Source organism: Mya arenaria, chromosome 3 (genome assembly GCF_026914265.1).
Source record: "Mya arenaria isolate MELC-2E11 chromosome 3, ASM2691426v1".
Taxonomy (NCBI): domain Eukaryota; kingdom Metazoa; phylum Mollusca; class Bivalvia; order Myida; family Myidae; genus Mya; species Mya arenaria.
The window spans coordinates 54,928,998-54,954,095 of NC_069124.1; the positions used below are offsets into that span (position 1 = coordinate 54,928,998).

General features: G+C 36.3%; 2 protein-coding genes across 12 annotated transcripts in view; one reads left to right on the forward strand and one right to left on the reverse strand.

Annotated features, from left to right (window-relative positions):
- LOC128228712 (coiled-coil domain-containing protein 158-like) overlaps positions 1-2,737 on the reverse strand; it is a 36,196-nt gene extending 33,459 nt beyond the window's left edge. For all 3 annotated transcript variants that reach the window (XM_052940182.1, XM_052940183.1, XM_052940181.1), the window contains exons 1-5: positions 2,401-2,737; positions 1,435-1,499; positions 1,023-1,111; positions 621-869; positions 193-262 (exon numbers count right to left, since the gene is read on the reverse strand). In XM_052940182.1, coding sequence (XP_052796142.1) covers positions 193-262; positions 621-869; positions 1,023-1,111; positions 1,435-1,499; positions 2,401-2,575 — 648 coding nt within the window. In that variant the 5' untranslated portion in view covers positions 2,576-2,737. The remainder of the gene's footprint in view (positions 1-192; positions 263-620; positions 870-1,022; positions 1,112-1,434; positions 1,500-2,400) is intronic.
- Positions 2,738-5,350: 2,613 nt separating this feature from the next.
- Positions 5,351-25,098, forward strand: part of LOC128228114 (CD109 antigen-like) — a 29,980-nt gene continuing 10,232 nt past the window's right edge. The window contains exons 1-18 of one of the 9 annotated variants that reach the window (XM_052939221.1): positions 5,351-5,406; positions 8,874-9,034; positions 9,347-9,372; positions 9,551-9,707; positions 9,946-10,016; positions 10,180-10,305; positions 10,876-10,915; positions 11,071-11,155; positions 11,564-11,684; positions 11,903-12,127; positions 14,019-14,249; positions 14,700-14,798; positions 15,128-15,190; positions 16,008-16,184; positions 16,440-16,589; positions 16,890-17,045; positions 17,707-17,767; positions 18,035-18,215. In XM_052939221.1, coding sequence (XP_052795181.1) covers positions 5,354-5,406; positions 8,874-9,034; positions 9,347-9,372; positions 9,551-9,707; positions 9,946-10,016; positions 10,180-10,305; positions 10,876-10,915; positions 11,071-11,155; positions 11,564-11,684; positions 11,903-12,127; positions 14,019-14,249; positions 14,700-14,798; positions 15,128-15,190; positions 16,008-16,184; positions 16,440-16,589; positions 16,890-17,045; positions 17,707-17,767; positions 18,035-18,215 — 2,183 coding nt within the window. In that variant the 5' untranslated portion in view covers positions 5,351-5,353. Of the gene's footprint in view, positions 5,407-8,873; positions 9,035-9,346; positions 9,373-9,550; positions 9,708-9,945; positions 10,017-10,179; positions 10,306-10,875; positions 10,916-11,070; positions 11,156-11,563; positions 11,685-11,902; positions 12,128-14,018; positions 14,250-14,699; positions 14,799-15,127; positions 15,191-16,007; positions 16,185-16,439; positions 16,590-16,889; positions 17,046-17,706; positions 17,768-18,034; positions 18,216-18,390; positions 18,542-19,308; positions 19,451-19,741; positions 19,902-20,289; positions 20,462-20,898; positions 21,044-21,588; positions 21,755-23,260; positions 23,433-24,302; positions 24,466-25,098 lie in introns of all 9 variants that reach the window. The other 8 variants (XM_052939228.1, XM_052939230.1, XM_052939227.1 and 5 more) reach the window with 8 other exon arrangements.

Consider the following 25,098-nt stretch of genomic DNA (forward strand, 5'->3'; position numbering starts at 1 on the left):
GTGTAAATGGGAGTATGTCCCTGTACTGGCCTTAAAGATTAAATATGAAGAACCATTAAGAAAACAGATAATGCAAATACATGATCACATAGCACACCATAAAAATCCTCTTTAGCTTAAAATCAAGGTATTATGAAAAGCTTTCAGTAAGATCTATTCATGACCAATAAAAGCAATGATTCTAAGCCCTACCTCCATTAATCTTCTTCTCAAATCAGTAACTTGCTCCTGTGAATCTTTTAATGCCTTCTCTAGATGAGACCTACAAGTTCATTCAAATAAGAACTAAGCGTTTCTAAATGCAACAAATAATAAGACTTTCTTCTTAAAGTATAAACTTTTTCTCCGTCATTTTCAAGACAGAGCTTGACAGTGATAATACTTTATTAACCCTGTCATGATTGAGTGATATACAGTTATATATATCATACAAGTTCAACATTCCACATGTATGTACCATAAAGAAATACATAGCACAGAAGCCTCAAATTCATAAACATATATTATATACTAATTCTTTTATGCTAACGTTTGAGTGATAACAAAATTATTGATAGTTTTTAAGCTGAGTTATAGCCTTAGTAAACTAGAGAACAGATAAAAATAAAAAATAAACCTACGGTGGTCCATGGACCTCCATGCTTCCAAGAACTCCAGTTACACTGGCAGGTCGTCTAGAGCTGAACAGTTCTGTTGAGGGAAGGGTTGAGAAGCCTGTCTTGGAAGGGCTACCAGGGAAGCCCATCTTTGAAGGGCTCCCAGGAATGTGAACTCCAGTACTTGCACGAGGCATGCCTGAGCTAAAACCATCTGACTGCAGTTGGGTATTTAGACGCTCTGTCTCCTTTCTCTGTTTTTCCAACTGCAACCTTAAATGAACACACACAATAATGATCTTTTAGTGAATTACAGTCATCTCTATTAATTAAAACACCAGATTCATATTCCATTACAATAACATAACAAAAGTCAATCATAATGTAGCATGACGCTTGAGAATATGTACATGTCATTTCTGGTACCTGAGGTCGGAGATTGTCTTTTGCTCGCTGGAGTAATCAACAAGTGCTGACAGAGAGGATGGTGATGTGGAAGTGAACTTTGGAAGCTGCTAAAACATATAATGTACATGTATAAAAATGTTGCACTTTAATAATAACCATTGTTAAACAGTTTAATACACTGTACAGACCACAGTTAAACCCTTATTTGCCCACACCAAATTAAATAGTACAAGCCATTCATAGTTCCTTCAAGTCTTCTCTTCAAATATTAAAATCACATAACTTTTTAAAGTAGGCCCTAGGGTACAGATGTTTTAAGGCTGATAAAAAAAGAACTACACTAAACAGACAGCAACAGTTATCTTTTATGTGCTAAATTCATTTTGTACATGTACATTTACATGTACGCTAAAGAACAATTCACATTTACCTCAGACTTTTCATTGCTGTTTGACATATTCAGATCTGTGAGTGCATTAAACATGGATGGTCCACCTGAAATGTTTAAAAAAATGCATTGACTACAACTCATTTTCCAAAAATACAACATCCTAAACACATATATTTTTAATCTAGACAAACACATGCTGTTTATATACAACGTTAAGTTAGGGTAAGACAGTTATGTTTCCTCTTATGGGCTCAAAAAAGATCGGGTTGGTAGGTAGTTTTGTGTTGGGGGAAAGGGGAATCCAGATGGGTTGAATGCTGCAAGCTGAATGTTGAAACTATCGATTTGACTTTAGTTATCACTGGGATAGGGTTAGATTGCCAATGGTGTCGCTGTGTGGAATAACCTTAAGTTAACATTTAGCTTCTTGTTGGCAGCACAAGTTATCGCAAAAAAATTCCATTGTGACATCGTTTAAACTGGAAATGGAAGTCATCATCATTAAGCAATAAATTATAGTATAAAACTCAAAATATTTTCGTCATCCACTTTTTATTTCCACAGCAGAAAAGAAAATACACCCAAAAACTTTTCAAGATTTTTTTCAGGCCTTAAATTTCTAGAAAAGAAAGTTAAGCCATTGAATTTCTGCTGACTTTAAATTTATAACATTCATTTAAACAGAGTTAAAAGAACATTTTTTTGGCTTTCGCACTTGTTTTATCACCATCAATGGTGTTATCTCACTTTGAAGTAAATGTATTGATCAAAACTGAAAATAAATTGATCAAAACAACTTGTAAGATGTATAAGTGCCACTCAAAAGTCGCAAAGACACAGTGATTTATTAACAGATAAGACACTTTCATGGGTTCTTTATTTGTATTTGCCATGTATTGACAGTTTCAAGTACAATGATACACTAATCCGATGAAGTCGTGTTTGCAAATAAAAACATGTCTGTGCATGCAATTTAATTGTAATTTCGAAAAGTTAAAAGGTTACCAATTCCTGAAGAGTCCGATCTCAGTTTGTTTCCTTCTGCTTCCAAGTTCCGAATTTGTTCGAGCAATTGCGCTGCCGACGGTGTTTTTCTTGTGGAATTCTGACGACCAGATTTCTGTGGGCTGAGTCCACCGGGTGGGGAAGTCGCAAATGAAAACCCTGCTGACGAGGCCATTTTGTGGCAAATCGCAGACAAACAAAGAAATTATGAATAAGAAAAATAAAGTTACATACTTTTCATATACTGACACATCTTGTAACCATGTTTAAATCAAGAATATAGTTTATTAATTGTTTTGTTTACAATCCGATTGTTTATATCGTCCGCGGAAATAGATTCGCGCATGCGCGATTGAATGAGACAAAACGGAGATGAATTAAACGGTCGTGATCAAACACTGGATTACCTGCCCCACATGCGGGCAACACTCGCACCTAACACACCATTTCGTATTATTTTTACCGCCATGTGTGTGTGTTTAATTTTAGTGTACCGTAATCATAAATATAATAAATTTCAACTGGGACCAATATTTTAACATTATATCCTACGCTTAGAATTAACCTGTATCTTGTAAAACATTTCTGAAAATATTACTTTCTCAGGCAACTACTCAAGTAATTATATTTTGATATTTCACCGAAGTTCAACAAAATGTAAAATATATGTGATATTTTCATAAATGTATGTACGCCATATTGCAGTATCATTGATTACCGTTCATGTATTTTTAAAAGGTTGTAAATTATACACGAGTTTTAATAACTTTTAATGTTATCTGGTAAAATGAGTTCAGATTGAGATTTTACTTGAGATTTTTTTTTTGCGATATTTGGGCCAAATCTTAGCGGGAGTTTTAAATGCTGATCTGTACATACTTGAAACAAATTTGTCATACTCCCCGGTACAGTTGCACACTAGTTTATACATCTATGATTTTTTGTTTATTTATTGTTTGTGCTAAGTACTAAGTATAGCTTTGTACTTAATCAGTTGAATGTCGGTGTACTTAAACGAACCCAGAGAAATATCCGGCTTGTTTAAGAACCTTTTTATGGACAACATACAGCGTCGTTCTTTGTTAATGTCTTCTTTGACAAATTCAAGGTCAGGATCTTATTTTGTCGGGCAAAGAGGGTTCCAGAGTACACTTGACGAGATGATCTTAAAATTTAAATAAATGCTTTCTTGTTGACAAAACTATAGGGGTCGAACTGATAAACCAGTACGGAGTGCAATATACTTGTCCCAATACTGGAGTGAGATTTTGCGTTGTCAAGTTATCGAGTGCCGCAGATATAAAGTCTGCAAACAGAAAACAGCTGACTTATTTAGGACATCTACTACTGGTGAGTGCTGCTTAATTTTACAATAATTTTTATTCTGCATTAATTTCAGCTTAGAAATAAATGTTTTCTTTAAAACAGCTTATTGCACTTCCAGCGTAGATGCATGTTCGTTTAAACTCTTCTTTTTGCCGAAACTTATAAGCTCAATATAAATGTATACGAATATAATGCCATATAAAATAAACATCAATATCACTCGTAGAACACTATTCAATTTGGAAATAAGGATACTATTGGACTAAGACGTAACGTCAGAATGTCAGGCCAACTCGAGAGTACCTAATTTATTTTCCTTGCTATTCGTTTTAGAAATTGCAATGTTAATTTATATCATTAAAACAAAACGAAGTTGTGCTTTTCCCTGTATTTTTTAATTGATTTATACCGAATGTTTACTGAGCAGTGCGCCATGGTAGTGAACGTTTTAATAAAAAATTCTGTCAATAAGTAAAGATGATGTGTAACATAAATATGCGCCGATGAAAGCTAAAAATATGATAAACAGGCAATAAAAAAGCACTTTATAAAGACAAATGTATCTTTCATAAGAGCTAGCATATGTCCAAGGTCGTAATGGACGTCATTTTCATACGTTTTCAATAAAAATACAAATTTGACGTCGGGAGAGATATCTTAGAAATGCTGACGTCGGAATTAATTTGCGATTTTTTTTAGTTTATCTAATTTTCGGAAACAATATCTGACACTATTTTAAAGATATGTAATTTAAAATACTTTGATAAAAAGGTTTGGTTTTCTCTATTGAAAATAGAAATTCGAAACACTTAACCGATTGCTTTTGATTGATTGTGTTTAATTTTCATTAAACTTGAAACTATAGAAACATGAATTGATATGGCCTTATTGTATTCAAAATGTATTTCGCATATTAGAAGTTTACAAATTTGTATTTGCAGAGTTTGGACACGAATTTTATATTAAAAGGTGCATATACGAGAAAGATTTTAACTTGTTTTAGTATGTCTTAAAATTGCCCACTAGTGTCAAAATCTAGTATTTTAACGTAAAGCATTCGCAAAATAATAGTTATATAGTTTCTTTTTAGAGAAGAAAACTATTTAATAGTTTCAACTCCTAAAGCTCTACTTTGCATGTCTGTACCATATTTATACAGTTTACACACAATATATTTTTTTTCAAATGATGATCATTTTAATAGAAGTAAGTTTTCTAAAATATAAATACACACGGTATATAATTGTTTTCAATTATCTTTTTATTTAACTAAAAGGTGTCACAATTTGATGTTATAATTTTGCAATATTTCTTGCGACTTTAATAGAGTTGATATTTTCATAATTATTTACGTTCGGACTGAAAAAGAGAAATTAAAAAAAATGTGACCATTGTTCGATTCACCATACTAAAAACTGCTCTAAACAAGAACACAATCTGTTGGCGTTTTAGCGTTACACCTGTTAGTCTGGCCTTTTGACCTTATTTAAACGGCTTGGTGAAATTGTATTCCGAATCGTTATTTTAATAAGGCAATACTATCACCATAAACCGAGATGCCTCGATTTTTCCAAACACCATTTAATTTCCAATAATAAGAAAAAGAATTGCTTGTATATTTAAGGGGATGCTGCGAGTTATTTTACTGGCGGCTGTGGTTGCAGTTGCGGCTGCAGACGAGTAAGTACAAGCTTCAGTGTCATATATCATTAATATGTACGTTTTATTGCCATACTTATTAATGTATAGCATGCATAACAACGCCTCCCCAACCCTACCCTCTTTGAAAATTACATTTTATTACGAACATCACTCATCATCAACAGCACCACAGCAACAACCACATCAACCACACCAACCACCACCATCACAGTGGTTTATAAATGTATTTTTAATATATGTTAATAAATAAGTGATTTGATATTGGCCCTGTTATTTGTCCGAGGACAGTCGTATTCAAAGTTTAAACACTAAATTAATTAAAAAAATATTAACGTTTTAATACTAACTCTAAAATAAAATGGCTGCCGTTTCCGAATTTCGAACTGCGAATCTATATCATTTTTTGACCCTGTTTAATTAGCCAATCAAATTCTTTAAAATGCGAGCTTTATATCTATATCACTTTTCGGCCCGGGACCGCTAACTGATATATATATATATATATATATATATATATATATATATATATATATATATATATATATATTAGCACTGTTATAGGAGGCCTTTGTATTGCTGGACAAGGGAAATGCTGTGTTTAGGAGCTAATAATTAAAAGTTAATATTAAATAAAAAGAAATATTGCTTGCGTTGTTTACATTGATTTAGCTTAAAGCATACGTTTTACGGCGGCAGCCAATGGAATCGCCTTTCGGCCATGCAATAAGTACCACGCGTACGTCCGCTGTTCAATAATTTGGTTTGTAATATTTAAAAGGGATTTATGTGTAGAAAAAAGTGTAAATAAATGTTATACAATGAAACAACTTACAAAAACACAGTTTTAACCTTGAAATATTACAAGTCATATGACATCTAATTTCAGTTAAAAAAAGAACCAAATTACAAAATGGAATAATTCTATGTATAATGTGAATTCGGTAATTTATTTTACATATTTATCAGCAAGCAATTTCCTTTCAAATACCAAATATACCAAATATCACAACTAACATTATCACCAATGGGTTGATCAACATGACACATTTAACATTATTGCCAATTGGTCGATCAAAATGACACATTTAACATTATCGAGCATCGGATACCTTAATTGTTTAAAATTTGCTATTTTACTTCTTAACAGACGTAAAAGGCCCCCTTTAGCGCTGAAAGCATGTAAAATATTAAAGCGAATATTGGAAACAATCTTAGTGACTAAAATATCGCGGCACGCTTGCTTCACTCGGCCCGCCCATCATAATCGTTAACATTTGACACAATTTGTTCTAAAATACCTTTGAAATGACCGCTAAAGACCTATTATATATATATAAAACGTACCCAATCCGGACTTGGAAGACATCCATGTCAATTGCTGGTTGATGTTTCTTAATTTACTTTCCATTTCACTAAAATTGAAAATGAATAATAACACACATAATAATCAGAGTTAAGATGTCCGGTTATGGTTTATATTTTAACATTTGAAGTGCAAAGACTTTAATATACTTGCGGTTTTAATAAAGTAAAGTGACCGCTGTATAAACTACGAGTGGAGAAGCTTTAAAAGACAGAATAGGGATTACGGATGTTAAACTAGGTAATCCTGCAACAATACTTAAGTGTTATTTTGAAGCAATGAACTAGGAGATAGGACATGATATTAATAAGTTCTAAGCTCTGTCCTAGAGCTGGTATGTTGGGTTTAATTAGGGCCTTGGATGTCATTTTATTAAACCATTGACAATATATAGGCGGATGTCTGGTGACCCCATATTATTTTGATAGCACTTAACATGAATGACCAAAATAAACTACAGATAAAGCGATTGTTTTGTTTTTGTTTAACAACTGATATCGGAGGTGAAATGAGCTGTTTTGCTATCTTTCAAGGTGAAAAAGCTACTTTTTTGTAATATTGTTTTCGGCATGATATTTAAATAATCTTTCTCTACCCTTTTAGAGGTTACCAACACACATATGGGACTAATTGTACTTAGGCATGACTTCATCCATGCATTCATCCATTATTTATGAAATTTACTAAGTTGAAAGTTACCGTAAACGTAAACCACAATATTTGAAAGCTTTATGCGGTCAATAATTTAATCCACTGAGTTGATGAACATAAGTGAAACCATATTGAATTATTATCGATTGTATTATGTCACAACAATTCTGTATCAATAGTCATGTACATGTAGTTAGATTATAACCTTTATTTACAGTCAATGAGATCGCCTATTGCACCTTCGGAAGGTAGTACGCTAAATCTTTAAGCCTAGCAGTCTTGCATCTTAACAGACAAGGTGCCATAATCTGGTTACCCGCCTGCTGAAAACGCTGAAAACGCGTTATAATGTATGGCTGATAGAAAATATTGTGTTAAATCTTAACCTGACGAAGAAGAGTTCACTCGCTTGGTTTAAACATTTTTTTTCGCTCGATCAGCCTTATTAAAATCATTGAGATTTTACACAATTTGTTTGACTAAGATCATAACGTGTTTCATAAAAAAATGAAACCAAGATATAACGTCATGTCTATTAATCTGTAAAATTGAATACTTAACTATAAAACGAAGGCCGATTTGCGATTCCATTGGCAGTAAATGTAGGTCATAATCAAATTTAATTAGGCTTATAATGTCAAGGTTTTTGTGCATCTGAATAGCAACGCAAACATTGAAGAGATACGAAATGGCGTACGTGAGAATCTCGGTGATCGTTATAGTTTTGGGATACTTTTTGAAATCGGAGATAACCTGTCAGTTTGACGTTGTCTGATAATGTTTCACAAGGTATCTTGTTCAAGTTTTGTAGAGCCTTTGGCAGTCCTTTTTTATACATCCTTTTATCTATATTTATGACCGATATGTGCAGGTGCAATGTTTTTTTTGCGTATTCACAGACACACTTGACATTATAGTCAAATCAACTTGTTAAATAAACATTGAATGTCAGATCTATACTTTCACGTATATATCATCAACTATTTAACTATGTTAATAGATTTTAGCCTATTAGGCTCTGTAAATAAGTCAAGGAATGACTCAGTATCCCTAACTGTATTTCAATGCTACACATTTCTGTTCATCCTCATTTACAACCTGTTTATTAAGTTGTTACATTACTGCGTTTATATATTTATACCTTATATTAGTTAATTATAATTGCATAACGCTTCTGTAACGCAAATATTTTTTCAACTTTAAACTAACCTTGTACAAACACATGCCATATTTAATTGAATGATTATGTGTTTAGACGATGTACGTAAGTATAAGCCTTAATAAACTGTCTGTGCTGTTTTGTTCTATATAGATCAGATGTTGACTCAAATCATTGGTGAAACACGAACGACTGTGAAACACAGACCAGTTTACTAGTACATACTTTTATCTTAAAACACAAGAAAACAGCTGTAATTATTTTGATTTAATTGATGCAAACCACAAGCCAAGCAAACGTGTTCTTTTCCAGCTCTTACTTGATAATAACGCCAACAGACTTCCGAGCTGGCATTCCACTCGGTATCACTGTCAACATTCTGAATGGAGCCGGCGACGTGAACGTGAAAGCCGACCTTGTCAATGAAGGCACGAAAGCCACGATAGCTACTGGCCATGGGTCATTTACTCCCGGTAAGTTACAGAACGCATGGCGTATTGAAATAATATGAAGTTCATAATTCGCCCAAATATCCCTCCGCGTTATCTATGCCTCAGATAGAAGTCATAGAAGGTCTATGCCGTATATACACCCCGCTCCAGCATAAAAAACATACCATTTTCGATAAAAGTATACTTGTCCAATATGACCCAAGGAGTAGTTGAGTGATAGGATCAAAAGTTACCATGTACAGCAAAGAAGTTAATGTATAGGATAACAGCAATAATAAACACTTTGTTACATGTTTAAAAAATCTTCACATATTATTTTTCTTTATTTTCCAGGTAAAGTGGGGACCTTGACTATATCGGTAAGATAAGTTTCGCAGCGGAAGAAGAACTCTGAATACTCTCGCGGAGTATGTCGCATTTAATGATACACATTCATATTGTTAAACGTAAATGAGAAATATTGATATAGCTCAAGACTTTTAGAGTCACTTAATTTAAGATGATTTAGTGTTTGCTTACAACTATTGTAACATTAAGGTACCGGACGATGTCCATAGCGGCTCGTATAAGTTACACGTGCAGGGCTCGGGCCACGGGCTTCACTTCTCTAATGAGACGAGCATCACCTTCCAGAGCAAGAGTGTCTCCATCTTTATTCAAACTGATAAAGCCACATACAAACCGGGACAGACAGGTAGGACATCTTACTGTGTTCAGATTTATAATTACAGGCCAGTAGACAAACAGGGGCAAACTTTTTGTTTTCTGGTAATATATAATAACTTATAGAACTAGATTTATATATGAAACTATTTTTCGGTTTATTTAAAGATCCGCTTTGAACATTTTATTGAAAAACTCGCGTGAATATTGTAAAACATAATACTTAGAAATGTGTTTTGAACTCTTTTACTGATATTTGATTGGTCTAGTGAACTTCCGGGCGTTCGCTGTTTTCCCGACTCTGGGCGTCTACGACGGGACGTATGACATTGACGTTTATGTAAGTAGAAGGAGAACACATGGAAAAATGTACTGAAATACAACATTGATGTTAGGATAGCATTTATTTGCGTATAACGACACTATAGCATAAACATGACATTGACAAGAATCGTAACATTTAAATATTTGTTAAACTTTTTTGTTTTCGTCCCCATTACCAGGATCCAAATACAAACAAGATCAAGCAATGGAAGGGCCTACAGGACGCCAGTGGGGTGATCACCAACTTCCTAAACATAGACACACAGCCTGTACTCGGAGACTGGAAAATCAAAGTGTCTGCTCATGTAAGTCAATTAACACCGTCCTTCTACGATTTCAGCGTTTTGATTATACATAGTATGTTCTTACCTAGTTCCTATATATGAGCCACTTTACGAGCGTTAAAAGTCATTTGATGATAAAACATGCTCGAAACCAAATCTTAATTTCACTCAAATCAAACATACCACTTTTAAAACTATATATGATTTATGTTGGAGAAAGTGTCTCAACATTTGAATTATGTACGTATTTTTATTAAACATAGGATACTTGTTGGTTTCAGTGAAAGTTCGCAATATATTTCAACGAGTGAGAACCAAAAGCTATATCTCACGAGTGGCGTAGCCACAATAAAATATTTAACTGCACTGACATAAACAATTTTCTGTTTAGCATATGCCTAGAAAATATATAAAATGAAAAATAATTGTAGTTTTCCAAAAAAAAAAAACGATAAAAGTTACATATGCAAATAAGAGCGGAAAAAAATGTTATTTTACTTTTTTAACTGTGAAATGTCACTTATTTCACTGATAAATCTGTATAGATCACCGGAAGGCAATTATAATGAAGACATACATTGGTATTTTCAGGGAAGGAGCGAAGAAAAGATTTTCGTTGTGGCACATTACGGTAAGCATTTGCGAATCATACATAATAAATGTGATATAAACGCTTATATACTTTTGTTTTTAAGTGATGTATTTGCAAAAAAAGACATTTTAAATTGTTAAATTGTTTTATACAAGTACAAAAGTAGAACTCAAAACTTGCATCTATTTTTACAGTGCTACCGAAGTTCGAGGTCAAGGTCGAGATTCCTTCGTTCATCCTGACATCGGACGGTACTATTGATGGCAAGGTCACGGCTACGTGAGTATATTTCTTTGTACAATTAAAACGAAAACAACAACAAAATAACATTTATATAATTCAATATAACACAGAGCTTAAAATCGCTTTTGAAAAAAAAACAACACAATAATATAGTAATTTTCAATTAAAATTGCATACTGTCATGAATACGTTATTTAGAAATTGACAGGATCCTATTATTAATATAATAATAATAAAAATTATATTAATAATAATAATAATAATAATAATAATAATAATAATAATAATAATAAAATAAATAATAATATTCTGTATGTGAACAGTATCTCTATCCTAAGGCCTTAACGAGTAAAACACACTATAACTCATAAACGCTAAAGCCTAAATATTATTTTAAATGAGATCAATTGTTTAAATGAGATCAATTGTTTTTGGAAACAACAGGTACACCTATGGCAAGCCCGTGCAGGGTCAGACCGACATTCAGGTGAAGCTGACCAACTGGTATCGGCCCTACAATTACCATGGCGACGAACCAAGTGCTACACAATCCCTTACGTTAAATGTGAGTTACTGCCCTTTGTAACATAACCGTCATTGTTTTGAAATATGTAAACCAAAATAATTTTATTGATACATGTCCCTCTATTTTATATACATTTATCTATTAGTTACAGATCTTTAGCTTTTAAACTTATAAATACATTTTCTAAGCATATTTGAAAAATAATACTTATCAGAATATCAGAAGGTTACATTCAACTGAAACATAAATATCCAAAGGAGAATGGAGAGGCCCAGTTTTCCATCTCTCTGGATGCGATCAAGCAGGGCCAACATTACCTGAACGGACACAAGATTATCGTGCAAGCAAATGTGACCGAGAATCTCAACCAGATTACACTGTCAGGGGACAGCACTGTACAGTTCTACGACCACGCCGAGAAACTGCACTTCCTCGAGTCAAATCCGAATACGTTCAAGCCAGGTCTTCAGTACACTGCCTATGTGAGGAATAGAAGTTTCGTTAATAGATTCGTTAAAACACAATACACCGCATATGCGACAAATAGTAGTTGCGTTCATAGATTTATTAAAACAAAGTACACCGCATATTTGAGCAATAGTAGTTTCGTTCATAGATTTATTAAAGCACAGTACACCGCCTATGTGAGCAATAGTAGTTTCGTTCATAGATTTATTAAAACACAATACACCGCCTATGTGAGCAATAGTAGTTTCGTTCATAGATTTATTAAAACACAGTACACCGCCTATGTGAGCAATAGTAGTTTCGTTCATAGATTTATTAAAACACAGTACACCGCCTATGTGAGCAATAGTAGTTTCGTTCATAGATTTATTAAAACACAATACACCGCATATGCGACAAATAGTAGTTTCGTTCATAGATTTATTAAAACACAGTACACCGCCTATGTGAGCAATAGTAGTTTCGTTCATAGATTTATTAAAACACAGTACACCGCCTATGTGAGCAATAGTAGTTTCGTTCATAGATTTATTTTAACACACTACACCGCCTATGTGAGCAATAGTAGTTTCGTTCATAGATTTATTAAAACACAGTACACCGCCTATGTGAGCAATAGTAGTTTCGTTCATAGATTTATTAAAACACAGTACACCGCCTATGTGAGCAATAGTAGTTTCGTTCATAGATTCATCAAAACACAGTACACCGCCTATGTGAGCAATAGTAGTTTCGTTCATAGATTCATCAAAACACAGTACACCGCATATGTGAGCAATAGTAGTTTCGTTCATAGATTCATCAAAACACAGTACACCGCATATGTGAGCAATAGTAGATTGTTGTAGATTAATAAAAACACAGTACACCGCATATGTGAGCAATAGTAGATTATTGTAGATTAATAAAAAGACAGTACACCGCATATGTGAGCAATAGTAGTTTCGTTCATAGATTCATCAAAACACAGTACACCGCATATGTGAGCACTCGTAGTGTGTTATAGATTCATCAAAATACAGTACATCGCATATGTGAGCAATAGTAGATTGTTGTAGATTAATAAAAATACAGTACAGCGCATATGTGAGCACTCGTACTGTGTTATAGATTCATCAAAATACAGTACAGCGCATATGTGAGCAATAGTAGATTGTTGTAGATTAATAAAAATACAGTACAGCGCATATGTGAGCACTCGTAGTGTGTTATAGATTCATCAAAACACAGTATAGCGCATATGTGAGCACTCGTAGTGTGTTATAGATTCATCAAGACACAGTACAGCGCATATAAGAGCACTCGTAGTGTGTTATAGATTCATCAAAACACAGTACACCGCATATAAGAGCACTCGTAGTGTGTTATAGATTCATCAAGACACAGTACAGCGCATATAAGAGCATTCGTAGTGTGTTATAGATTCATCAAAACACAGTACACCGCATATATGAGCAAAAGTACTTTGTTATAGATTTATTAAAACACAGTACACGAATACCCTTACGACCGGTTATTTTTTTAAACTGTTTTAAGCTACCAGTAACATCACACCGACTGTTCAGACTTTTGTTAAAACAACGTATTTAGCGGAATCGTTGTATATCTTAACTGCTCTGAAAGATCCGTGGACGCACTTACGATCTGCATTTTTTTTCCAATAAGATTTAAGACAGCTGTTTTAGCTGTATTTGTATTGTTCCAATACATGAGCATACTATAAAATAGTTCACCTTTATAAGTTAACAACGATGGTGTTAACACCGTTATCAACTAGCTCAATGTTCTGAACAATTGGCCTAAAGTTATGAGTTTAATAATTTAACTAGAGAATTCCTAGTTATACATGTATTTCATAAAAGTGTGAAACAATTCTTACAATAACGTAATCTCCACATATTCCAGTTGCGAGTGTCCGCCCAAGACGACCAACCCCTGCAGGCGCCCCGTGAATCCCTGCACGTAAAGACGCGGGCCACGTATCGCGAACAGGGTGTCGACCCCACCCCCTACCCCTGGTATCAGGCGCCCTCGCACTCGTACTTCCTTCCCGAGGAATCGCTTATTGTCCCAGACAATGGTATTCTTCCTATACAAGTGGACATTCCGGATAACTCAACGTCTATTTCCATTACAGTAGGTTGTTCTCCATTGTAAAACTTTAGATAGTATTTGAGTATTTTTGCACGAAGCAGCACAGGTGGATCCAGGGTAGGGTGGGATATGTTCAGTGTCAATATCGGAGAAAAAAGGGGCGCATGTCAAAATGGTGCGTCCTTAATTTACGCTCCCTTTAAAATCAATTCCTGCACCAGCCCCTGTGAAGAACGTTATATGATACGATAACTTGGTGCAAACTAGTTTGTTTGGAGTCAAGTTTGGGATTTTTTTTATTTATGCCAATAACTAATATTGCATCACTGAACTTAAACAGTCTGCGGTAAAGGTCAATGACTAAATAAATAGTCTGCAGGCGCACGAGAACAAACGATTTTACATCTTACCTACGCTTATATGTTATATTAAGACGCATTGATAATTGTCTCAAAATATTTTGCAATACGAAGGTTTTTTATGCATTTTCAGGTCACATACGGGAAGGTGACAGCCTCCTTGTCTCTGAGCAAGAGCTACTCCCCGAGTGACAACTACATGCAGCTTTCCCTAAAGTCTGCCGGGCTCAGGGTACGCATCTTCAGACTTCTACGTGCGAAATAAAAACGATTACAAAATGTATTAAATAGTTTTTGACAGTTTTATATTTTTTATGTAAAACCCATGATAAAACTGCCTGACAATACAATACACTGCCATACAAAAAGAGTCATTATACGAAACTTATATTTTCGAAAATCGAACAAAACATCGTTATAAATTTCGCTGCCATAATGGTATTGTTTGAATTACTTTGTATGGCTTGTTTAAGTATGGTATGTTTTTGTGAACTTTTTAATTCAATAGCGATCGGCTTCAGTAATTAGCCGACACACATACTCCCATTACGTATCTTACAGGCGGGCGACGTAGCTATGTTTGAAGTAACGGCGACTGAGCCAATCTCCAACCTGTCAATCCAGGTATGTAGGCCACCTGGATTTGAAGCAGAAAAAAACTGAATCAACCAATTTAAACATTGCAGTCATAAACGTATAAGGCTTCGTTATTTTTTGTAAACATTGATCCTCCACACAAGTATACTCAGTGTGTGTATATCACGTGATAAATTGCGTCATAAATGCTACGTCGGAAGGCAACATTTTGCTTCAAATGAAGACTTTAAACAAAGATATCTTACTATTTCTTCACCATTTTTAAATAATCATAGCGCAGTCTACGCCGCTCACGGAGCCCCGCCTTTGGTCTTTAACCAGAGTTTGATTGAACGTACAGTTTCTTAAAACACTTCGACAAACCTTTTCACAATACGGCCGTCTGTTGGAGCACTGTCAAAACCTTATTTTGGAAACAGGTTTGTCGAAGTGTTTGATAAAACTAATCACCTCATCAAACTCCGCTAATGAAACGAAGGCGGGGCTCTTTTAGCGGCATAGACTGCCCTTTGTTTCATTTAAAATGGTGTTGTAAAAGAAAGGTTATCTTTGATTTATGTCTTCATTTTAAGCACATTGTTGCCTTCCGATGTAGCATTTATGACGTAATTTATCACGTGGTATACACATACTGATATTGTTATACTCAATGTTCTATACGTCTTAGTAAATTAACTTAAACAATCACACAAAGACGTTCTTTTTTATTATTCTTTATTAATTAATTTATTCAATGGGCTATATATATATTAAAAGGTTTGAACGTTTTACGAAATCGAAATTATTTAATGCCTAAACAATACACTTGAAAACACCTTCCCTCCAATTTCGTTGACTCATGTAGGTGATGTCCCGAGGGTCAGTGGTGATGTCCGGCACGGTGACAGGAAGTGCTTTCAATGTCCCTGTAGACGCTAAGATGGCACCGAACGCGCGCGTTATCGCTTATTACGTTAGAGCTGACGGTGAAGTGGTCATTGACAGCATTAGTTTTGACGTCAGCGGTGTCTTCGAAAATCAGGTACATGTATATTTGGATTAAATTAGATTTCTCGGCAAGTGGTACATTTTCCAAATTCCTTGAATACTATGCATTCTTTATTATTTATCTAACAAGAAACACTTTTTCTAGACGTACAGACGTGTTGTGCACTATAACTATTCATCAAACTAACGCTGGACGTTTGATGACTACACGCTTGATATTATGATAAAAAATAATGCAAGACGTTAGCAAATATGAATGTGTATTGATCATGATGACTGTGTTTTGCAGGTGTCCATATCATTCGACAAAACAAAGGCGACCCCAGGAGATACGGTGAACGTTGTGGTGACGGCGGACCCGAACTCCATCGTCAATCTGCTTGCGGTGGACCAGAGTGTTCTCCTTCTCAGGGGCGGAAATGACGTCACACCATCCGAGGTATAATTAAATACATTTATACATAAATAAAATAATTAATTAATAGATAAATAAATAAATAAATAAATAAATAAATAAATAAATAAATAAATAAATAAATAAATAAATAAATAAATAAATAAAAAATGAACGCACTCATGTATTGATAATTAAATCAATAAATCCATGTAAAACAGAGACGAGTTATATGGGATGAAGCTGTATACTAGGTTCTTGATATAGCATAATAAACGTCTCAAAGCTATATTTTAATCTCTCAATTCCTGTTCTCATAATTACAATGACATGATATTTTGACAGGTTGTTGACGAACTCAAATCCTACGACACGATAATTCATCCCCGGAACAACTTCTGTTGCGACTTTATGCCGATGGCCGTTGGTCGCAAGAAGCGAATGATCTGGTGGCCATACCCCACATATTACGGTGGTTCCGACGCCCAGTCTGTCATCCAGGTACAAATTTGCATATAAAATAGGCCTAATAAGTGGGCAAACAGCAGTCGTTCTTTAATTAATATCCCATAATTTTTGTAATAAGTCGTTAAGGATATTTTAGATAATACACTGAGATTCAATGAAAACGCAACACATTTTGGTGTTTCTTTAATCTGTGTGTATATCCAATTTATGATTATCAACAACGTTGTGTTTTATTCACATCAACGTCAGGACCGTAACGTCATTAGCAAATCACGTAAATCTATAAATTGGCTCTGGTTTGGTTAATAGCATTGCGATATAGTTTCAAGTTTCAAATTTTATTAATAATAAACCAGAAGGTCGTAGACCCATGAGGCATAAAGTGCACAATAGTGACCCGACGAATGTTTGTTGTGTGACTATTGATTGGAATTAATTGTCATACCATGGGATTTCTGTTTTAGTAAGTGGTGCGTTTTTATTGACCATCAGTATATTATATCAGCCGTACTGCATGAAATCCATCCTCGAGGATGCATCCAATCATGCCATCTTACAAATAGTTTTAGTTTTAGGTATTAACAACGTGTATCTCAAAATTAAAATGAGCGCGTTGTCACATGCATTCGGATTCGTGTAATGGAGCCTTACTTTGGAAGTAACAAAACCAAATGTCTTAACCGTTTTTGTTTAGAACTCCGGCGTAAAGGTGATGACAGACGCCGTGGTGTTTCATCACAAGGAAGAAATTATTTGTAAGTACACCCACCGTCATAAATATGCCATAATGGATTTATTAAAAACTAATAAAAGACATACGCAGTATTTTTGAGAATAATAAAAACAGATGTGGTTGGCATTTTTTTGTATCGCCGATGAAAGGTGTATTAATAAGATGACGTCATATTTTCTGTTCTTACTCATATATGGATACTAGAACCAAAACATACATTACAAGTCTAACGTGGAGTCCATCATCTTAAGAACACCGACATTTATTCCTGATATGTTGATCGGTACAGACCCTATGTTCGGTGGAGGGGGGATGGTGGATGGTGCCTTTATGGCCCCGGGAATGGCTCTTCCGAATATGGCTATGGCCGGAGGCATGGCTCCTCAGCCGGCTCCCCAACAAAATATGGCCGTTCAGCGAATCAGAAACGTGTTCCCAGAAACATGGCTCTGGTCTAATTCCACTGCTGGGTAATTGTAGCTTTCGCGTGTTTCTGCTGAACAGATGTAGTCCTATATAACCATCTTAAGCTAGTTAGGTTTCCCTTCTAGTTTATTCATGCTTGCTTGTCCGCATTAAAGTATGACAGCATTGATCTAGCATTGTTCATACACAAGTCATATTACATGTCTGCTACTTCAAAAGTTTCGGGATGCGGCAACGGACAACGCTGCTTTGCCGCTGCGATGGTCGACGCAGTAACGGACAAGGGCTCGAATCAAGCTCCGTTACAAGATGTTACTACACTACGAACCGTATTTCCTGAGATGTGGCTTTGGTCAAACGCAACATCAGGGTAATAAAATGCCGTGAACTGGCTTCCCTGGGAGCTTATTTGTACACGCAGCATATCTGTTTCGTTGGTGATGGTATTCCACAGCTGAATGGGTGTGCAATGCGTTCCCCGAAACGTTTAAGTGGTCCAGGAGTAATGCGACTGTTGGGTATTTGCAGCACAGTAACGTTAATCACCTACTTTTTTGCATTGTAATGCTCGATATACATTTTAGTATGGAGACCCTGTTGTAAAAATGTCGGCTTGCGGTCAGCATATTTGCACTAACTTGGTTGTCAAAAAGCTTTCTTTAAAAATATTCTGTACCAGGTATTGCCTGTCCCTTTCTTTACTCGTAGCAAGCGAATCTGTACCTCAGCAAATAGAACTATAGATATTTTGCTTCGTAGACTTGTTATTTTCGTTAGATACCAAGTAAGAATAGTTTGATCTAACAGATCGTTTGCCGATGCCCGTAGACGCTTTGACAGAAACTTATGCTCTGGCAATTTGCAACAAATTATCAAAATTTGAAATTTCTTTCAAGATATCTCGCTTTGACCTAATGCAACCACCAGGGAATTGAACAGTTATACTGGGTTGCACTGTTTTAATTGTAGTACGAGTCGTTTTATGAATCGCAAGGCACACATATTCCCACTCGTTCTCCAAAGCCTACACTTCGACTACAATGCCAACGTTCGTAGTAGCTACACTTACGGCTGTATGCCGTTAGCATTTATTTTAACAAGAAATAAGAATTATCATTTTACCTTTCTTCTTAACAGTCCCAGAGTTCATGTTCGAGAAAGGATCCATGTTTCCCACAACGCCATTCAATCCATTGGCTAGCACCGGTGAAGTGCAGCCTGTATCTAAAATAAGGAAACTTTTCCCTGAAACCTGGCTTTGGTCAAATCATTCAACTGGGTAACTGAACGCCATCAGTTATTTTTTCTAGTGCTTTTAAACAAAGTAGAGAGCATACAGTATAGCTATCTTGTTTTGGGTGGTGGCATATATCCTTAGGCTTCCAAATCTGGTCGAACGCATGCTTATCCCCATTCCTCAGTCGGCTCCACAAACTACGCATCATAACAAGATGACACTGCAATACGAACATTGTTTCCAAAAACATGGATAATTATGGGTAAAAAAAACATCAGGGTAATCGATGGTCGCCGATTACCGATGCCTTTGTTTTGTATTTTTATACACCAGACTACCCGATGATGGTGGACAGCGCTTTTGGTGGGGCTGTAGGCACTGGCACTGCAGGTGGGGGCTTTCCCCAACCCAACCCGTCTCCAACCCTTGAATCGGTCGATCGGGTCCGCAATGTGTTCCCAGAAACCTGGTTATGGAGTAATACGACTGCAGGGTAAATGCAGCAGGATGGCTTTGTAGAGCTAGCGTCTACGTATACGTTTGCTAGAAATTATTTTCGTACTATCCTAGTTTTTTTTTTGCTTACAGCTTACTTAATGCCCAATACAGGGAATCGATAGCGGTTCTGTGCTGCAGAGTAAATTTTGCACAAACGTGCATGCCAACGATGTCGTGCATAGGAATTAGCGGTTAACGATACACAGCATACCTGTCATTATTCTCAGATATTGAAACGAAAGTCACAAACAACGATGAGGCTACAAAATGATTACTCTCAAGCTATCTATCAACACTCTCGGCAAGTTCGTCGTGTACCTCTACTCGTAAACAAAAGAAAATGTCAGGGTTGGGATTATGAACTTGCTTAAAATAATTTTCAGATCTACCGCCTAATGCTGGTGCGATAGATTTTGCAGCAGGCGCTCTGCCTGGTGGTTTGCCAATGCCCGTTGCCCCTATGACAGGAGCAACTTCCTCTGGAAACTTGCAACAAGTTACCAAAGTCCGAACTGCGTTCCCAGAGACATGGCTTTGGTCTAACGCGACAGCCGGGTAATTTGGAGCGCATACGATTTCTCACGGTGTTAAAGATTGAGCTTAAATATAGTACAAGTAGTGTTTAGAGCCCCAAGAATTACATCACAAGCAGCACAAGCATTACACTCATTAGAAAGCGCGTCGAATGCGTAGCGTGGCTAGAAACCTTATTCCCAGCTCAGTAAGCGTAGATACTACAGCCAATTGTACAAAACCTCGACAAATTGCCAAAAGGATATATTTTGGGTAGTTTGCACAATTAAATGAGTTGATAAGTAATTAACAGATATATATATTGGCCAATCAATTAACATTTTGGCTAACTATTGCCAAACCAAATACAATTATTATAGTTATACAATTGGCTGCAGATAGAAATATACCGGGTAGAAATATCACACAACGATACGGTTTTACGATACCATTTATTTTAGCCTTTGTCTTCTTAACAGACGAGTTCATGAAAGGATCTGTACATGGACCTATGGCTGCGTCATTGCCAGATAATACACCAGCGAGCAACGTCAACGTTCAGCTTGTCTCTAAAATAAGGACAGTTTTCCCAGAAACCTGGCTCTGGTCTAACCACTCGACAGGGTAGCTGGATGATGCCTGTTTTTTTTGCTAGTGCTTTTAGCGTATGCAAAATAAACAAGGTCCCTTCTACATGTTCATGCCAATAACTGCAGTCTGCATTGTTCTGGCCGACGGTTCATTCTACAACATTATAGTTGAAAAAAGGAAACACATATCATTACATCTTACCGCAAATCGCACATATTGGTCGACTGATGCTATCCTGCTAACAAATCAGGGACGCAATATTGTAGAGGTGCCTCCTCCTGTTCATATATATGGTTACCGAAACATACATGGTTTAAATGCGGGAAGAGAGGTTTCTGTGCCTCTCTCAAGGTAGTTTTAGCAATTTTTAGTCGAAAATGGTGCATTTTATTGTTTCCTTTCTCCGATATTGACATGATCAACTTTTCTTTGACAATTTTAGTGCTAGATAAATAATAAATATGGATAAATGAGTATTCTCTTTCAGATGTTTCCAAACTCTCGAATAGGTGGGGTATGCGTCAGATATAAACACATGTCTTTTGAGTGAGGGAATTAACATAAAAGCTAATTTACAGTTTCACCTATTCGATTCGAACATTTGGCAATGGCGGGTGGCGGAATAGGAGGAGGAACCGGTGGCGCCATGCCTTCGCCCCAGGGTGGCCAGGCACCCCTTGCCACCGTAGACACAGTCAGACACGTTTTCCCAGAAACATGGCTGTGGTCAAATAGCACTGCAGGGTACAAATATGAAATATAATGGCACTGTAGAATAATTCCAAGCTAGTGGCATCGTATTCCTGTTCTGCTCATTATAAGATAACGTAGTATGAGAGCTTATGCAGTGCATGACAATTGTGAATGAATGACTCGCTTAACTCGTAGAACCCTTACATGCTAGACTATGTGTAGTGTCATCATCCACTCGCTTCTGGGACTGTGCGTTCGTCGCCAATATATCACTTTTTACTCATACCTCTACTATGTTTACATCTATAGTGAGTTAAATCGACATATGCTTTATCGTTGCATTATATGTTTTATCGTTGTATCATACGCCGAGATGATCGGGCGCAACAGAAACGCTAGTCAATTCATATAAACCACATACACCCAGGCATCCTGATCACTTCTTTTGAAGGTATTGGATCTTTTAGCATGACTTGGTGTTGTCTACCTTTTATGTCTTAAACAGGGGAGTATCATGGCGGATTTCTCGGCGGAGGCGGTGGGTTTAGGCCAGTACCGGCTTCATCAGTAGGAGCAGGAACAGCCACTGGCACCAGTTCACATGCTACAGCGATGAAAGAACCTGAGCGGATTCGAAATGTGTTCCCAGAAACCTGGCTCTGGTCTAATTCTTCGACAGGGTACTTTGTTGTTGTATGCAATTTTCATGGTGGCTGTTCTTGGCACATGAATTGATGGCTGTTGTGGAAATCTATTTGCCTCATGATTGTGTATGTTTAAAGTTATACATTAACTATGCTTTAAAGGACAAAAATGACTGAACAATTGTTGACGCCATCTGATCATGAACGCCAGCTGAAAGAACTCCAATGTTATCAGAGAAGTTTAACCTAGAAGTTTCTTAAACATATACTCTTTATGAACCCTTAAATGCTAGACTATATGTAGTGTATTCACCCAATTAGAGTTGCTAAGGAGCAGGTGTACTATCATCACAATACGTTCACACTTAAGTTGCCCTATTCATGTTGAATGTTGATTCTGCTAGAACATGACGATGCTACTAGCATTAATGCACTAAACACAGCGATGACAAATCCTGAAAGGAATCGGCGGATCTAAAGAGTACCTTTTATTGATACAGTTGTCAACGACAGAGTTCTCTTTGTTTATTCTTAACGTGCGCGACTCAATGAGTCTCCGCCTTTGCCCGACATACTCTTATTTCGGGATTTACTATTTGGTTGGGAAGTGATGTTTTCCAGTTTGGACTCGCTCCTGGGACTGTGCGTTTGTCGCCAATATATCACTTTTTACTCATACATCTACTATACCTACATATATATTGAGTTAGATCGGCATATGTTCTAACGTTACTCAATATGTTTCGTCGTTGTATCATATGCCGAGATGATCGGGCGCCACAGAAACGCTAGTCAATTCATATAAACCACATACACCCAGGCATCCTGATCACTTCTTTTGAAGGTATTGGATCTTTTAGCATGACTTGGTTTGTCTACCTTTTATGTAGCACCATTTATGTACCTTTAACAGGGGAGTATCATGGCGGATTTCTCGGCGGAGGCGGGTTTAGGCCAGTGCCGGCTTCATCAGTAGGAGCAGGAACAGCCACTGGCGCCAGTTCACATGCTACAGCGATGAAAGAGCCTGAGCGGATTCGAAATGTGTTCCCAGAAACCTGGCTCTGGTCTAATTCTTCGACAGGGTACTTTGTTGTTGTGTGCAATTTTCATGGTGGCTGTTCTTGGCACATTGATGGCTGTTGTGGAAATGTATCTTCCTCATGATTGTGTATGTTTAAAGTTATACATCGACTATGCTTTAAAGGACAAAAATGAATAAACAATTGTTCACGCCATCTGATCATGAACGCCCACTGAAAAAAAACTCCAATGTAATCAGAGAAGTTTAACCTAGAAGTTTTCTTAAACATATACTGTTTATGAACCTTTAAATGCTAGACTATATGTAGTGTATTCACCCAATTCGAGTTGCTAAGGAGCAGGTGTACTATCATCACAATACTTTCACACTTAAGTTGCCCTATTCATGTTGATTCTGCTAGAACATGACGATGCTACTAGCATTAATGCACTAAACACAGCGATGACAAATCCTGAAAGGAATCGGCGGATCTAAAGAGTACCTTTTATTGATACAGTTGTCAACGACAGAGTTCTCTTTGTTTATTCTTAATGTGCGCGACTCAATGGGTCTCTCCCTTTGCCCGACATACTCTTATTTCGGGATTTACTATTTGGTTGGGAAGTGATGTTTTCCAGTTTGGACTCGCTTCTGGGACTGTGCGTTCGTCGCCAATATATCACCTTTTTCTCATACTTCTACTATACTTACATCAATAGTGAGTTAAATCGACATATGCTCTGTCGTTGTTTTATATGTTTCATCGTTGTAACATACGCCAAGATGATCGAGTGCAAAAGAAACGCTAGTCAATTTATTTATACCACGTACAACCAGGCATCCTGATCACTACTTTTGAAGGTATTGGATCTTATAGCATGACTTGGTGTTGTCTACCTTTTATGTAGCACCATTTATGTACCTTTAACAGGGGAATATCATGGCGGATTTCTCGGCGGAGGCATTGGTATAAGGCCATCAGTAGGAGCAGGAACAGCCACTGGCACCAGTTCACATGCTACAGCGATGAAAGAACCTGAGCGGATTCGAAATGTGTTCCCAGAAACATGGCTCTGGTCTAATTCTTCGACAGGGTACTTTGTTGTTGTGTGCAATTTTCATGGTGGCTTTTCTTGGCACATTGATGGCTGTTGTGGAAATGTATTTGCCTCATGATTGTGTATGTTTAAAGTTATACATCGACTATGCTTTAAAGGACAAAAATGACTGAACAATTGTTGACGCCATCTGATCATGAACGCCAGCTGAAAAAACTCCAATGTAATCAGAAAAGTTTAACCTAGAAGTTTTCTAATACATATACTCTTCTTACCAATGATCTATTACACCAGTGTTGGTTGTGAGGTTTCCATTCGGCAAACCATAAAAGAATGTCCCTTTGGAAATATGGCTTGAAATATTAATGCTCTCTGCACGTATAGTAGATGTAACTAGTAAACCATCACATTCATTGTTCTTAGTTATAGACACATATGTGGTTCTGTGGGGAACATTTAAGAATATATTATTTATTGTTGCAACTGACATTTGTTTTACACGTTAACAGATGCAAGGTGTATATTTGCACTGTCTTAAAGCATTTATTTAACTTTTTTACTTTTAATATGGTATTTGTTCTTAGTAGCTTACTGCGATTAATTGTAGAAGGTAGATTTACAAACGAAATCGAAGAAAGTAAATTCAGCTTGTTAAGATGGTGATTCAGA